General features: G+C 32.7%; 1 protein-coding gene across 1 annotated transcript in view; it reads left to right on the top strand.

The window, feature by feature from the left end:
* LOC111143138 (leucine rich repeat containing 40) overlaps nucleotides 1-16,749 on the top strand; it is a 49,510-nt gene extending 32,761 nt beyond the window's left edge. Inside the window, exons 10-15 of the mRNA XM_022496637.1 lie at nucleotides 2,864-2,972; nucleotides 6,316-6,423; nucleotides 8,719-8,829; nucleotides 11,218-11,295; nucleotides 13,586-13,771; nucleotides 16,003-16,749. Coding sequence (XP_022352345.1) covers nucleotides 2,864-2,972; nucleotides 6,316-6,423; nucleotides 8,719-8,829; nucleotides 11,218-11,295; nucleotides 13,586-13,771; nucleotides 16,003-16,108 — 698 coding nt within the window. The 3' untranslated portion in view covers nucleotides 16,109-16,749. The remainder of the gene's footprint in view (nucleotides 1-2,863; nucleotides 2,973-6,315; nucleotides 6,424-8,718; nucleotides 8,830-11,217; nucleotides 11,296-13,585; nucleotides 13,772-16,002) is intronic.
* The last annotated feature ends 788 nt before the right edge of the window (nucleotides 16,750-17,537 follow it).

The following is a 17,537-nucleotide window of genomic DNA, read 5'->3' as shown; positions in this document are numbered from 1 at the left end:
TTAGCAAGGACATTTCAGTATGATGTTCAGAAAGAATGGTAAGAGGAGGCGTCCTTACTTTGTGCCTAATCTTAGGTGGAAAGCTTCAAGTTTCTTACTATTAAGTATGATGTGAATTGTATGTTTTTTGTAGATACCTTTTATTAAGTTGAGAAAGAACTCCTCTATTCCTAGTTTGCTGAGCGTTTTTAATCATAAAGGAATGTTGGTGTTTGTCAGATGTTTTTTATGCATCTATTGATATGATAATATACTTTTCTTTTTTTATCCTGTTGTGAAGCATTACATGATTGATTTTTGAATGCTGAACTAGACTTATATACCTGGGTTAAATCCCACTTAGTCACCAGTGTATAATTTTTAAATACTTTTTAATATTCAACTTGCTAGTATTAAGGAATTTTGCATATGTGTTCATGAGACATCCTTTGCCCAATATTTATTTTTTTTAATCTTTTTATTATTGAGTTATAGTAATTCTTTATGTATTCCGGATAGAAATGTCTTATCAGAAGATGGGATCAGGAGGGAGACAAACCATAAGAAACTCCTAATCTCACAAAACAAACTGAAGGTTGCTGTGGCAGCGGTAGGGAGAGGGTGACAGGGTTATGGACATTGAGGAGGGTATGTGATATGGTGAGTGCTGTGAAATGTGTAAGTCTGACAATTCACAGACCTGTACCCCTGTGTTTTCCGTGTTGAGTTTTATATGTTAATAAAAGTAATTAATAAAAAAAAGAATTATCTTGTCAGATACATGATTTGTAAATATTTTCTAGTATTTTGTGGGTTTGATTTTTCATTACTTGGTGGTGTCCTTTGAAATACAAAAGGTTTTTTTTTATCTTTTAATTTTGATGAGGTCAATTTATTTTTTTCCTTTTCTTTTTTGCTTATGCTTTTGGCTTCATGTCTAAAAATCCCTTGCAAAAACCTATTTTATGAAAATTGTTTTCTATATTTTCTTCTGAGTTTTATACTTTTGCTCTTATTTTTAAGTACTTGGTTAATTTTAAGTTGTTTTTTATATATGCTGTGAGATAAAGATCCAATTTAATTCTGCATGTGGCTGTCCAGTTTCCTTGCACCATTTGTTGAAAATGCTATTCTTTTCTCACTGAATAGTTTTGTCATTTTTGTTGAAAATCAGTTGACCAGAAATACAAGGTTCATTCTGGACTCTCAATTTTTATTCCATTGATCTGTATGTCTATCCTGTGCCAGTACTACAGTCTCTTGATTACCATTGATTTATAGTAAGTTTTGAAACTGGGAAGGGTAAATCCTGTATTCTTTTTTCTCAGTCTTGTTTTAGCTATTTTGTGTTTCTTGCAATCCCACATGAATTTTAGAATCAGTTTGTTGATTTCTACAAAAAGTCAGCTAGGATTCTGATACAGCTTACATTGAATCTGTAGATCAATTTAGGGAATATTGCCAACTTGTATTTTTTAATTAAAAAGTCAGTAAATGTACATGGAAAAAAAATTCAACCAATATACAAGGATATATAATGAAAAGAAAATCTGTCTCTTGCATAGTCCCCTCCCAATGGATAATGGACTTCCTGTTTATATTCTTGATGCTGATTATTAAAAGTGGCTCTTTGGAAAGTGGTGCGAATACTCTATGTCAATATGTTGTCATGCTAGTCTACACATATATTTAAAAACTAAAGCTGGGTTTTGTTGCTGGTTTAATGTTGCTATCTGCTGATGTAATTTGGCAATATATATTGCATCTCTTTAAAATGATGTAACCAAAATGCTAGTGTACTTCTAAATACTAAAGCATTTGCTTAATACTAATAAATATCTTGATGTCTTTTATTTCTATTTGATACTGTCTTTTATTCTCTGCTCTTTCTGTGAACAAAATATCCATATGATATTTGCATTAGAACTACTAGCTTAATGATTATTGATTATTGAATAATTGATGAGCTCCATGCAAGAGAAATATACTTCATAGTATTCAACAAATGTTCATTAAATGCCTACTGGGCTGAAGCAAGATCAGAGATATTACTAACTGTTTTATGTTCTTTTGGTATGCCTTATGCTCTTAACATATGATGAATGCTAGGACTATTTAATTTTCTTCACATTGTTGAAAATTAATAGTTTTTTTTTTTTTTTTTTTTACTTATGTCTAGATAGTTTGAAGTCTCTTTTGCCAAAAAGTCACAAAGCCATTTCTTTTTGATGTGTATGAGTTGCTTTGTTCTTTATACCATATAATGGCAGTGTTAAACAGTCTTTGGAAACTAGTAAGAGGGTTAATTGTGTGAGTAGGTATGTATGTTAGGAAATACCTATTGAAAATAAAGTCTTGCATTTGCTGAAAAAAACCCTCTTAACATAAATAATGTACCAAAAGCTTACCTGATTATGTAAATCCCTCAGTTTCAAGTGATCAAAGATAATTAGTTGCCATATGTCCTAACTTAGAAGATCAGTATGTACCTATTTTGTAGACATTTGTGGGAAGTAATATTTTTCCTTTGTTAATAAAATCCCTCTAATAGACCATAATATTTTTCTTAACAGGAAGGTTTAGTGTCATTGTTTCTGCTGAGAGATTGTAGTTGTTCTTTGAAGGTTCTTTTCTACTCCTAAATTTTCTTGGTAGGATTTATTAAAAGATTTTAAAGCCATATTGTAGTAATTTTATCTATTTTCTGTTAATTAAATATTAAATTCTAGACCTAGATTTGAGTTATTAGAAATAAAATATATGACTAAAGGCATTCTTACCAGTAACATATAGAAATCATGTATTCCATTTTTGTATATTTCCAAGAATTTGTAAATGACTTTATAATATGTATATTGGATTCACATAACTTTTCTCTTGCCAGATGATGGACCAAGCCAAAGTGATTCTGTTATTGAGACTGCCATGACACTACCAAGTGAATCCAGAGTCAATGTACACGCTATCGTCACATTAAAAATATTGGACTATAGGTATGTTATTTTCTTAAACACTGCAAAACATACAGAAAACTTTGAGAAATAATCCTTCAGATAAAAGGAAAGTTGGTGAGGAAGAATTCATCAGAGTATATTTGTACTTAGATTAATAGCAAGTGATGCAAAAACAGTGATGAGATAAAAGCATATTAAAAGTCAGTGAACTGGGACGCCTGGGTGGCTCAGTTGGTTAAGCAGCTGCCTTCGGCTCAGGTCATGATCCCAGTGTCCTGGGATCAAGTCCCGCATCGGGCTCCTTGCTCAGCAGGGAGCCTGCTTCTCCCTCTGCCTCTGCCTACCATTCTGTCTGCCTGTGCTTGCTCTCTCTCCCTCTCTCTCTCTCTGACAAATAAATAAATAAAATCTTTAAAAAAAAAAAAAGTCAGTGAACTTAAATACCATTCCTTCAGTGATTTATATTTATTATGCTTAAGAGATAGATGTTTATTAATATTGACATTTTTATAATAAAGAACATTTTGTTATAAAAAATAAGATGAAAGTATTGTTTGGTAGTCAAGTTTTTTGACTCAGTAAACAGTATCAAGAGGATTTTATATTGGGAAAGACTCTACTAGTAAATAAGAAATTAATATCAGTTAGTTAATGAAGACCTTAAGCAGGCAAAGCTTGAGAGGTTATACCCCATTAATACATCTAAGCCAAGTAATATGCCATAATAATATTATGCTCTAGTACATATATATTAAACCTGGAACAGTTGCAATATTGGTGTATAAGTTGATATAAAAGTCTAAAAATGTTTATATTATGGAAATGTATTTGATTGGGGAAAGAAGATACCTATGCAAATATTGTTAAGTATTCTTTCAGTACTATCTAGGCAACAATGATAAAATTAACCAATGCTGTCAAAGCTTCTACAGTGATTAGTTCATGTCTGGATATTGTAATGAAAATACAAAAGGATACAGACTGAAGTTCAAATCAGATGACCAGAGTTATTCAGTTATCTAACAGTAAGCATTGGTGTCTGGCCTCTTTTCCTTAATATGTCAGTAGGACCCACTGACCTTCTCAAAAGTCAGGATACAGTTTCTAGTTCAGATCTATTGTTTCATTCACATTGTTTTTACCTCTAGTCTAACACTCTTTGATGTATGTAGAAATCCCTACTCTAAGCCAGCTTGCTTGTTTGACACTGTAACACAAGATGTACTCTTCCATATTTATATTTGTATCCCTCTTTTCTCATAGCATAGCATGGTAGCTTAGCATGCTTCTCTTCCACATAATGTACCCATTTATTAATAGACATTGTTGGAACCTACTAGGTTTCAAATCCTATGGTAGGTGTCATAATATACCAAATGATGATGAGACAGACTTGATTCCTGCCTTAGAATTTTTTTTTCTCTGCCTTCATTCCCTCATCCCTGAATGGAAACGATATATTGTGTCCGTATTCTGTGCTGGGCAATGTACTAGGTATTTTACATATGCTGTTGCTTTTAATCTTCCAAACAATCTATATAGTAATATTGATACAATTTTATTTGAGATAACAGTTCCCACTTTTTAAAGTCACAGATATCAGGGCGCCTGGCTGGCTCAGTTGTTAAGCATCTGCCTTCGGCTCAGGTCCTGGGCAGGCTCAAGTCATGATCCCAGGTCCTGGGATTGGGCCCCGCATCAGGCTCCCGGCTCTGCGGGAAGCCTGCTTCTCCCTTTCCCACTCCCGCTGCTTGTGTTCCCTCTCTTGCTGTGTGTCTCTCTCTCAAATAAATAATATCTTTAAAAAAATAAAAATAAAAACAAAGCCATAGATATCACAAAAGTGTTTTAAAGATAGTACTGAAGACCATACATCTTAGATTGTTTTGATTCTAAATTTATTATAATTTATTTTCCTCAGAGACTTTTAATTGAAAAGGAGTATTCCATTTAAAATATAAACGATTCCTAATATCAAAGCATAAATGCCTTCAACTAAATTTTTTTGAAAGAGTGTAATCTTCAGTGTTCGATTACGATAAATCAGTTCCCCATGATTTGAGCATTTCTGATTAAAAAGATAAAAATCCTATTGACACATAGAAGATAGGGCCGTACAGCAGAAGTAGAAGGTATAAAAACTGAAATTTAGGCTGTCTTTTTACCTATGTGTATTACAGTGCCTTTCTTACAGGTTTCTCTATATTGGACTTTATATGTAACAATTGTTTTCTTGTTCATAAAGTCATTAATTTGGCATTCTAGCAACAATATTTCTAAGTGGATGATGTATTAGGTATTGAAAATTATAAAAAAAGAATGTGGGGACAAATGGCTAATTATAACATCAACAAATTGTTAAATCTGCAAATGTCAGAGTACTACTATACTTTCATTTAAGATTAATTGTATGCTTTATTGAAAATCTTATTGAAAGGGAAATTTATTTACATTTATTTTTGCAAAATAATTTTTTTTGCAAAAAAATTTTTGCAAAAAAAAAATAATTTTTGCAAAAGGTCTGGCCCACGTAACAATCAATAGCTCTTCAGATTCTAATTTCACAGAATTGAGGTTAAGAGAAAGTAATTTTTTAAAAAGCTCCTTAATGGTAAAACCAGGAATGGTTTAGTCTAAGGCCACTACCCTATCTACCATGTCACATGCTAAAAGATAGAGAAGTTGGCTCAGAAACTGTTTAGTATAATGTTGAACTTTTATTTTTTAATTTGTATTTATTTTTTTAAAGGTTTTATTTATTTTACAGAGACAGAGAGAGCACAAGCAGGGGGAACAGCAGAGGGGGAAGGAGAAGAGGCTCCCTGCTGAGCAGAGAGGCCAATGTGGGGCTCAATCCCAGGACCCTGGGATCCTGACCTGAGCCAAAGGCAGATACTTAAGTGACTGAGCCACCCAGGTGCCACAGTGTTGAACTTTTAGAAATGATTGTTACCTTGCAGTTAACTATATAGCTACATAAAGTTGGCAGATAGTCCCTGAGAAAAGGGATGGGAACAGCTTTAAAATTATAGATTAGTTCTATTCTGAGGTAGAGGAATCCATTTACTAATTACTGTCCATTACTATGTGTTTTCTAAACATCTTGGACTCTGAAGATATATCTAGTTTTATTCACACTGAGTATGTGAATGCTCAGAAGGTATGGTACAATGTATTGTGATACAATATGTTGTCTGAATTCTTAATGGTGAATATTTTGTGAGTTTGTAGGTTTTTGTGGCATTCTTTTTCACTGTTCTTCATAAACAACTGCCTTCTGCGTTGAAAACAAAATCTTTAAGGGCCTTTAAAAGTGAAAAGTAATAATCATATCTTTCTGGACTACTAAGGATGATGCATTTTTAAATCATTTTTCATTTAGTGATAAACAAACAACTTTAATTCCTGATGAAGTATTTGATGCAGTGAAAAGCAACATTATCACTTCTGTTAACTTCAGTAAGAATCAGCTATGTGAAATTCCTAAAAGGTGAGAATTGTTCATGATGTCATTTCTGTTAAGTTGTGACTCATTTCAGTTTTGTTTGCATCTCAGTGATACGAATAACGATTTTTCATGTTTTTTAATTTAAAACATATGTAGGGTTTTTTTCATTATTGATATTTGAGGGATTTAACAAATTACAATTAAGTATTCTCTGAGACATATTAACATCAGTTCTGAGAGGTATATAACTTTTTTAAAATTTGATTTCTTTTCCTTTAATATTTTAAACATGGAAAATAGGTATTAGAATTAGTAAAAGTATAAATTTTTCCATGTAATGAAATACTAGAGGAAAAGTTTTAAGATACCATCCAAAGCCAGGTCCATGTGGATTAATAGGAATTTTCATTTTGGGCTGTATGTTAATGAATTGCTAAGCCACTGAATTTTTCACTAATAGTAAAAGCAATAAAAAACAGATAATCCTGTTAATATTTTCCTCCCAGAAAAGGATTCTTTACTATCAAATACTAGAAGTCATGTCCATTGTACTTGTACTGTTCAGTATGGCTTTGTTGATATTAGTTATGGCAAATCTTTAGGTTATGAGAGAAAATTAGTTTAGTATGATATGGAACTTTTAAAATGATTGTTATCTTGCAGTAAACTATATACCCAAAGAAAGCTGACAAGTAAAACAACAGTAGGGAAGACGGAATAGGTAAAGAACTTGGACAATGGAGTCAATTGCTTGTATCTGTAACCCAGATCAGTGAGCTGTGTGGCTTTCAACAGGCTAACTAGCTGCTCTTAGTTTCCCTACCTATGAAGTAAAGATACTAAAGTACATATTTTATGAGAATTAAATTAAATGACATAATCCACACAGAGCATTTAACCAGTGCCTGCACTTAGTAAGCACTTAAGTACTTTAAAAAAAAAAAAAGTGATTGGGAATATAAAATTTGACTGTCAAAAACATTTTTTCGATGTTTAAAATTTTTAAACAGTCAGACAAACTTTAACTTGCTTTCTGTTTTGCAGGGCCTAGTTTGGAGAATATAGATCTTAAAAGTAAATTAACTTTGAGATTCCATAGCAAAAAGAGATCTATTTCATCTCCTCTCTTGTTTAAAGGGCTCTGAGAATACTTGATAGAAGAACTGAGCAGTTAGATTTGCTCTCAGGATAGGTTTGCCTGGGGGATCCTGGATCAAAACTGGGAATGAAGATGGAAGGAGTTAAAACACATCACCTTACTACTTACTTTCTCATTTTACCTCAACCTGGTAGTTCATATGCAAAACAGTATGGTATTCTGTTACCTCCATTATTTCATCATATTTCTGGCAATTTAGATGACCAAAGAAGAGATAGTAAGGACATAACTTGATCTAGAGAGATTCTGAGTAATTTTCCTTTAATTTTTTTTTTCACAAGTCATACATTTCCTTATATGATTTCCTGATTGTGAAAATAATACTTACTCATAAAATTTTGGACGAAATCAAGGGACAGATCTTTTGTAGTCCTATTGCTATTCATGGCATGTTTTATTTCAAACTGTTTCCCCTTTAGAATTATATATACAATTTGTATCTTAACTGGTTTACTTGTCCTAAGTGTTTTCCTATGTTGTAAATAATACTTTTAAAATCTGTCTATATACTACAGGTTGATTATGGCAATAAATAAAACAAAACATACTGTTTTTTTCAACCAGATTTCCAGAAGAATTACCTAAAGGAGTATGGCTCTCAATACATATATCAAAAAACTTTCCAAAAAAGTTTTATCAGTTACATATCCAAACTCATCTTTCTTTAACACAGCAGTTGATAGTCTTTCTTTCATATGGTTTCATTTCTTGGCAAATCATATCTAACATTTCTTGTTCTTTTAGTTAATAACGTGCTTTAAAATCACTAAGGTTGAGTAGACTTACTTAGCAGTAGTTAAGTCTTTCTCTTTAAGTCTTTGACTTAAGTTGTGTAGTCATAACACTTACCAAACCTAGGAATTAACTTAGTATTCTCTTGAAGTCATGATTAATCTAATGATAATTTGGACAAAAAATACTATACTTTAATAATGTTGACATATCATAGTTAAAAAACTTTCTGAAGTACTCAGATACAGAGAATATTATACTGTGCAACCTAAAAAAAAACCTGTTATAGAATACAAACTGATTGAAATTGTGAGAAAAGTAAAAGTTACAGAAAATCTTAACTAGCAAAAATAATATAGGATTTTTTCCTCCTATTGTCTGCTTGTAGTTTTGAAGTTCTGACAGTGAATTCAAGAGCTAACATTTTTAAATTATTTTTGTTTCAGAATTGTGGAACTGAAAGAAATGGTTTCTGATGTCAATCTCAGTTTTAATAAACTTTCCTTTATATCCTTGGAATTATGTATGCTTCAAAAGTTGACTTTTTTAGATCTCAGGTATTTATTGATGTTATTGCTTCACTTTTTCATTATAACTTGTCTTTGAGTTTTGCCTAACATTTACTTGTTCCCTCATGTTTCCTAAGTAAGTGTGGAAATTGCTTTTTAGTTTATTAATTACATCTTAGGACAAATCTAAAATTCAGCATTTAGGAAATATTTTAATCAAATATCTATCATTTGTAGGCAGTTTGTAAGTTAAATAAGAAATAATTCTTTAAAATAGTAGAGCATATTAACACATTCTTTAAATTCATGCTTAAGCAAAATTACAAATAACCCATGGAAAATGTTTGTTTCCTGTTTTTCCTTTTCTGAAAGTAAATAGCATAAAACTGTCAAAAATCCTGTGCTAGCATAGAGGATAGCATGGCTTCTCTTAAGAAGAACCTATTTGGTTTCAAAATATTACAGTAAACATTCAAGGCCAGAAAGAAAGAAAAAGACCCCGAAGACTGGCAACAAAAGGGAAGAAACTATTTAAGGCTCTGCAGAAGTAATAGGAAGTTTAATTTAAATATGTCCTAAGTTGAAGTGACAGGATCAGAATTGCCACAGTTCTTTGATGGTAATAATAAATGACTCAGAGGTAGATAGTCAAATATTTATTTGTTTGGGCTTTAAGTCTTTATTTGTAAGCTATAGCTCTATTATCTTCACTTCTTACTCATGTATAATTACTAGGTGTGCTTTTAGTTTATTTCAGCGGTAGCTCTTTGTGCTCTGCTCAAGCAATAGGTAAATAACAATAAGCTAAGTTATATCTGAGGATTTTTCTATCTATAGAGGCTTGCTTTTTTTTTTTTTGCTTTTGGGATTAAAGCAAATCTACTAATACTCTGCTCCTTTTAAATGTAGAATTGCTTCTGTTTTGGGGTGGCAGTCACACTGGCAAAGCAGTGTAAAACCATATTGTAGGTCAGTATTAATGGAGAGGAGAGAATGGATTAATGCACTCATTACTGTTCTCTTTATTTTTGTCCCATTCTTTAGGGGGTGTGTGTGTATGCCATTGTTTATAGTTTTAGGTTTCTAATTAAGTAACTAATGTATACTTTTATTTATTTTATTTTTATTTTATTTTTTTAATTTATTTGACAGAGAGGGAGAGAGCACAAGTAAGGGAGTAGCAGAGTGGGAGGGAGAAGCAGGCTCCCCACTGAGCAGAGAGCCTGATGCACGGCTTGATCCCAGGACCCTGAGATCATGACCTGAGCCGAAGGGAGTCCCTTAACTGGCTGAGCCACCCAGGCGTCTCTAACGTACACTTTTTACCTGATACCAGTAGGTATATTAGACTCTAGGAAAAGGATAGAAACCAGCAGTAGGGTATTTGGTACAGCTTAATAAAGACATTAGCTGTACAGAGAAAAGAAAAAAACATAGGTGTAGAAAGTATGACTAACATATTAGTAGGCTTGACTTCTGAACACAAAAAAATTTAGAGAAAATTACCCAGTTGTAATAGGTAATAACCATCTAGTTGAATATAATTTTCTCACAATATTTTCTATTATAAGTAATTATATAGGCTCTAGAATCCTTCTGCCTTCTTGTTGTTAACCTTTAACATTGTTCCCAGATTCTTCTAACAATAAGATTCTGTTTACACCCATGCTTCATTCTAAGAATCTTAAAAAATATATGCATTGGGCAAATTGAAATTTTAAACTTAGTGGAGAAATGGACTTGCTTAGTATCTGCAGTAGAAAGCCCCAAATTTCTAAATATATAGAATCTTGTCACTTTCCTCTTTCATTTTTTTTTTCATAAAATTTTACAGTTCTGCTTAGAGTAGAATTTCATGTCTGTATGCAAGATACATGTGTTAAACACCAATCAAATATTTGTGGAATCAAACAATGTGGCATGATTTCAAGGGCCCTATCTGTGAGACGTATTTCTGAGATCAGTTTGAAAGAAATAAGTAATTAGTTTACAGGGTTTTGCCCTGTTAAATGTATTACTAAAGAGTTGGTTGCTTTATAGGTTGTGTATTGGTATTAGGATTTGGCACACTAATCAACTAATCAGTTGACTGATTCAGAATTCTCAGGACTCAGCCTTAATGAGATCAGATCAAGGACTAACAGAGCTACGTAATTTTTTGTCTGATCAACACTTTATTTTTTTAAGATTTTATTTATTTACTTTGAGAGAGAGCATGCATCAGAGAGAGAGTACCACCGGAGGGAAGGGGCAGAGGGAGAGGGAGAAGCAGACTCCCAGATGAGCAGGGAGCTTGATGCGATGTGAGACTCGATCTCAGGACCCTGGGATCATGACCCGAGCCAAAGACAAATCTAACTGATCAACACTTTAATTATAAATTAAAATTATACATATTTTCAAACTTTGTAAATCATCTTTTTCTTTTCAATTTAGGAACAATTTTTTAAATTCTTTGCCTGAAGAAATGGAATCACTGATAAGACTACAAACAATTAATCTATCCTTTAACAGGTGAGAGACAGAACAGACTAATCTATGACTAAGGATTTTTATGTAGAGAATTTGAAGGACTTAGAGAATACACCTGAAAGAGCCAAATAAAAAGGCCCCATGTGTTTGTTTACTTTATTTAAATATCCAGGTTTATTTTCACAGCTGATATCCAGTAGACTTTTTGTTCCTTTTAACAATTTTAAGAAACTTGTAGCCAAATAGGAAGACAGATATATAAATAAGTAATGAGGATTGCTATAGTGAAAATGCAGTGCATAGGTAAAAGTGTTTCCTGAGATTGCCTGAAGGCAGAGGAGATAGCATTGAAACTGAGACTTAAAAATGAGTTATCAGCCAGACACTCAGGAATAGGGCATCCCAGGCGGAGCAACTGGCATGTACTAAGCACAAACATAAGAGCATGGTGTGTTTGGGACAGCTCAAGAAGTTTGCTATGGCTTGGGCCATAAAGGGGGTGGGGAATAAAGGAACAGAAAGAACAAATGAATTTGGGCATGTGAGCAGTAGTGAGTCCTGTCAGAGCTTTGTATGCCAACTAAGATTTTATTCCTCAGTCTGAAGATGCTGCTAATAATTAGGAGTCACTAATATTTATTTAGGACTTATTATCTGCTGACACAGGACTAAGTGCATATATTCTCTCATTTAATTCTCACAAAAGGTGGTTTTCTGTCATTATGAGGATTAGAAGTTAAGGAAATCATCTTGAGTGTCTATAAAATTTCTCCATGTAGCTATTCTTCCTTAGTTTGCTTTTACTTCTTGTGAGACAGAATTACTGCCAGTATATTAAGTAAATATTAGATATTTATGTTTTGCTAAGGTTCATATAAATACAACATTATAGATCTGGGGTTTGAGCCCCGGTGGCTTGCCTCCAGTGGTTGGGCTCTTAACAACTATATCATTTGTTTTGTATAATGCACGTTGATTCTGGTAACAATCTAAATATTAATAGCTAACATTTGTTTACTGTATTCCAGCTGAAATATAATCATTTAGTCCTTATAACAAGTGTGTAAGTTTAGTACCATTATTATTCCTCATTTGCAGTTAAGGAAGCTAAGGCAGAGTGATGTGTCTAAAAAATGCCTATCTAAATTTCTATTCTGTCTGCTTCATTATTGCTCGTGGTTTTTCAAGTGTAGGTTATATCATTTTTGTCATTATTTAAAAATATATACACTTCTCAGATCTCTGCTAATTTTATTTAAGAACTGAACTATCAGTTCTCTATTGTCTAGTGAGCGGTCAGTCACATTGTCAAGTAATGTCTTAGGGAAGATTGCAAAAGCTAACCCTAACTTCTGTGTCAGCAGGTGAGCTACATCTTTGTAAATTACCTTATTCGTGCATTGGTGGGAAGAAGAGGAAGGATTGCTTTGGGGCAGTGTGGTCCCTCTGTACTCCTAGTTATTAACTCTCCAGTCACTCTGGAACTTCAGAGCCGTCTTGAATTTATGCTTGCTATTGATTTTATCTATTTATCTTTCCTCCCTTCCTTCCTTCTTCTCTTCTTCCCTCCCTCCTTTCTTCTTTCCTTCCTTCCTTCCTTCCTTCCTTCTATCAAGGCAGCAAAAGAAGGGCAGTATAGGAAAGTAAAAAGGCCACAGCTATAAATCTCTCCTTCAGCTCATCCCTTGTCTTTTCTAGCCCGTACCACAGTTTATCTCACACTGAAACCATGCCAGCCTCTGTCCCCCAAGAGATCCTCAATAATGTTGCATTAATTGCTGAGTATTGCTCTGAGGGCAGTCAGCTTTCCCTTCTTTTTTGTGACATCTTCAGTGTTGCTTTGGATGAGCAAGCAGCAGCCCATGTTAGTCATCTTTTCAAAAACCAAAAATGCACACATTTTGGAAGCTTCCATCAACGTAAAATATAACTTTCTAATATTTACTTAATATATTGGTAGTAATTCTGTTTCATAAGAAATAAAAGCAAACTAAGGAAGAATACCTGCATGGGGACATTTTATGTAGAATCTCAGGAGGATTTCCTTATCTATTAAATGTGAAAAGAAAAACATAGGAGAATTTACTCTAAACTTTTGTTGCATTTGCACAATTAATAGAAAATGTTACAAGTCTATGTAGTTAACATATATTTCAAGGTTTCTAAAATCAGTTCATTTTCTTGAAATTTGAATACAGGACTTAAATCAAATATAAAATAAATTACCCTAAAGGAAACTATATCATGATATCAAACTTAAGATCATCTATTTGAAGGAATGATTTTTGCTTTGATCCCAATATAGTTGGGTGTTGTGTTCATATTTTAATAGGTTCAAAATACTACCTGAAGTTCTGTATCACATCCCCACACTTGAAACAATTTTGATTAGTAACAATCAGGTTGGATCTGTAGACCCTCAGAAAATGAAGGCAATGGAAAATCTGATGACATTGGACCTTCAAAATAATGACCTCCTACAAATTCCACCCGAGCTTGGTAATTGTGTGACCTTAAGGTAACTACACTATATTCTACTAAGTGTTTCCATTTATTTGATCAATTCATAAGTTGTTTCTTTTCTCTTGTTGAGGTACTCTCACAGGAAAGTTGAATTAAAAAATTTAATGTTGTGTTAAAAATAACAGGTAACAAAATCCAGAATCCCAATTCCATTTTTCAAGTTTTACCAAATAATATATTTTTAAGCTTGGTTTGTATGGTATCATATATGTGTACATATAGTAACTGTTTTCGGATACTTTTGTCATCACTGTGTATGTGTATAACCTGAAACTCCACTGCAAAATAATGTCAGGGAAATATAAACTCCCCAGTTATGCGTACGAGGTTTTTTAAAATCTGATTACAGATTATCACCATTTATTTCAAGGCCAGCATTGTCTTTCTTATTCTTTGCATTGACTGTTACCTTAGCCTCAAATGCCTCTACCCTGCTTTTATCAGTTATCAACCTAAATATCATCTTTGAAAACCTTTCCTCTTCTCCAAGCGGAGTTAGTCCCTCCCTCTGATTTTCCATCCTGCTTTGTTTGGACTCATTTGTATCATTTCTTTTTCCTCCTTTAGAAAAGCATTGTCCCAGTGCCTAGAACACAGTAAGCACTCAATAAGTGCTTGTTAAATGAATATAAAGAGAGTTTAAGATGTCAATAGAAAGCCAAGTACTTAAGCAGAATGTGTCAAAAGGAATTTAATTATTGGAAACTATATATGATGGGCATATTTTACTAGGGCAGCACTGACATCTGCTTTGGTGCCTCATATTAGTGAATTGTAAGAGGCAAATACAGTTTCTTCTTGTTATTTGCAGTAGTTATATTTTATAAAGTCTCCGTGAACACCAAATTAGTGAATACTGAACCATTATTGCTAGGGGAAGTATAAAGTTAGGCTCTTTCGAGCCTCTGATCACCTTTTCACGAACCAGTCAATATGGAACCTTGTATGTGTGTTTCTGTATTTAATATTATTTATTCATTAACATTAAACTGGCCAAACAACACTATAATTCATGCCTGAATGAAGCCTATCTGGTATATATGTTTTCTCAGGAAGGCAAACAACAGCCTTCTTGCGTTTAGGAAAAGTAAACACTTCAGCACTACACTTGCAGGCCATTTTAAACAGTGACATCACCAACACAAAGTACAAAAATGCAAAAACTGTTGCATGACTAAGTAGACCACAGAAAGGACACTTGATTACAGTGTGAGAACTGACACAAGAAGGGAGAGTATCACCTTTCTGACCTCAGCTGAGAATGTGCCTAGTGATTGACTCAAATTTTTGCTCTCTGTGCGTATCCAAAAATGACCTCGAAAGTGCCCTGTGTATTGATTTTGGGGTTACTAATAATTTTTAGTGGTAGGCAAATTAGCACATACGGAGTCTGTGAATAATGAGGATTGGCTGTAATTCATTCCTTTTTATAAATTAAGAAAATCAACCTTCAAAAGAATCCCCACAGCCCATGGAAATATTGAAGATATCATTTAGATCTGTTGTATAATATGGTATGAATCCTTTGGCTTTTGTTGATACAAACACTTATAGTATTAAAAATTAAAAGTCTCTTTATCTTATAATTTATTTCATTAATTTTATAAAGAAACAAGTCAACCAGTCCTCAAATTTTAATTGAACCTCATTTTAGAACACGCAAATAGATTTTCTGTGTGTATCTGGTCAAGGGAGGTAGAGAGCAGGGATTTCTCAATGTTTACCATGGTGGAGGGGGCATATTCTGATTACATTATAGCCCTTGGTATACTGATAAGTATGCTCATTCTAATGTATAAATATAATTCAACCATGTAGTATATGGTCATTATAAGATTGAGGAGAAGATGGGTAAAATGGTGGCTCACAGCTCCTCAGTTTAACAGTGGTGTGATCTTGGGACACGTCTATGTCTTCTCTGAACTTATGTTTCCTTATCTACTAAATAGGAATATCCGTGGTGTCTCCATCCATAGGATTGTTAAGATAATTGAGAGAGTCAGTGAATATAAATTACTCAGCACAATACCTTTCCTATAATAAGTATTCAATTAATGTTATTTGAATTATTATTGTAGTTCTAATTCCAACTATTGAAATGCTTTGATTTGAAAAGGGACAAATAGAGAAAAATACACAGATTTATTTATAAAATTGCAAATGAAATTAGAAGAAAAGCCTCCCTAATGGAAAATGTTATAATTCTTAATTCTCTCTTTTGTTTAGAACACTACTACTAGATGGAAATCCATTCCGTGTTCCTCGAGCAGCCATATTAATGAAAGGAACAGCTGCTATTCTGGAATATTTGAGAGACCGGATTCCTACTTAAATTGAGAGTTGGTTTTATATCTTGGTTATGTTAATTCTTAGATTTCTTACATTGATAAGTAACATTTTTCTAAGGTATTGTGCATTTGTAATGATGATAGCCACATACAGTGTTCATGCATTTATTCTGAAAGTTTTGCATAAGGTTTATCTTACTTTCATTCCTTATAAGATAGGAAACAGTTTCTTCAGAAGTGGATTTTTATTTAAGTTAGTTTGATATTTTTATAATGATAAAGCATTTTTGTAGAAGTGGGATTTTTCCCACCATTTCTGTTTGTGTTACATTTAATGTGACCAGTTGATTTGAATATGATAATCTAATTTCTACCTTTCTGTTAGATATAAAATTGAATTGAATTTTATTTAAAACTGTTCTTTGGCATTTAAAAAGTAAGGCTTTTCCTTACCCATGGTAAGACTTCTGTGATTTGGTTGGTCTTGGCATAAGTTTTAAATTAACAGTCACTATCTTTTTGTTTTAATCTAGTTGCTTTTGTTTTAATCTAGTTGAAATGTTTCTTGTCTAGCCTTTTCCCCACATTTTATGAAACCATTTTGTCATAATTTCTAACGTAACAGAAATGTTACATGAGATGTAGTTATTGGTAGAGAAAACAGTAAAAGTATTGCTTAAATTACTCTCATAGTTTTGAATTCAAGTTTTTATAAAATAATTTCTTACTATTAAGTTTCCATACAGTAACCTACTACTTGTAGATTCAAGAAATTTGAAGGGGTTGGATCTGCATATTTTTCCCTCAGAGTGCGTTTAAAAATACCTTTTGTTCTTCTTTACAAAAGTACTGAAGAACTTACTTTAATTCTATAGATATCAGCAACAAAAAATAACTAATAACATATACCACATAGAAATCTTTGAAATTTCTTAGTAACTTACTAAGCAGATATTTGTATACGTTATCTACTCTGTTGGTGTGTTCTAATCCAGACTTGTGTTTTTTTTTTGTTTGTTTGTTTTTTTTTTTTTTTCATTTCCAAGGCCTTACTTTTCAAATTTACTTCTAATCTTCATAAGACTAAACTTGTAGTCCTATGGAAACTTTCTAAAGGGGAATTTATTACAGGTTAACTTGATTTAGTAAAAAGAAAATAGAAATATTTCTGTTTACACCAAAAATGTCAGAGGTAGGCTGATCAGTCATTATAAAACTTACCATGTGATTCTGTTAAAGCTATAGCCCATCAATAGAGTGTATGTTAATTTATATAGATAGGTAGGTAGCTAGCTTTTGGGTGATTGAAGCATGCTCATATTATGAAAAAGTGCATTGCTAATAAAAATACAACATGTTCATAATATTTCCAGTATTGATTATAATGGTTGTTTTGGCTTAAAAAAAAAAAACCCTTTTCATACTACAGCTCTGTGGCTAAGAAATCTGCTTCGATATTAAACAAAAGACACT

This window comes from Enhydra lutris, unplaced genomic scaffold, assembly GCF_002288905.1.
Source record: "Enhydra lutris kenyoni isolate GAN:26980312 unplaced genomic scaffold, ASM228890v2 scaffoldscaffold9, whole genome shotgun sequence".
NCBI classification, from domain to species: Eukaryota; Metazoa; Chordata; class Mammalia; order Carnivora; family Mustelidae; genus Enhydra; species Enhydra lutris.
Note: the sequence above shows the minus strand (reverse complement) of the source record. Positions and strands in the feature narration are given on the sequence as shown.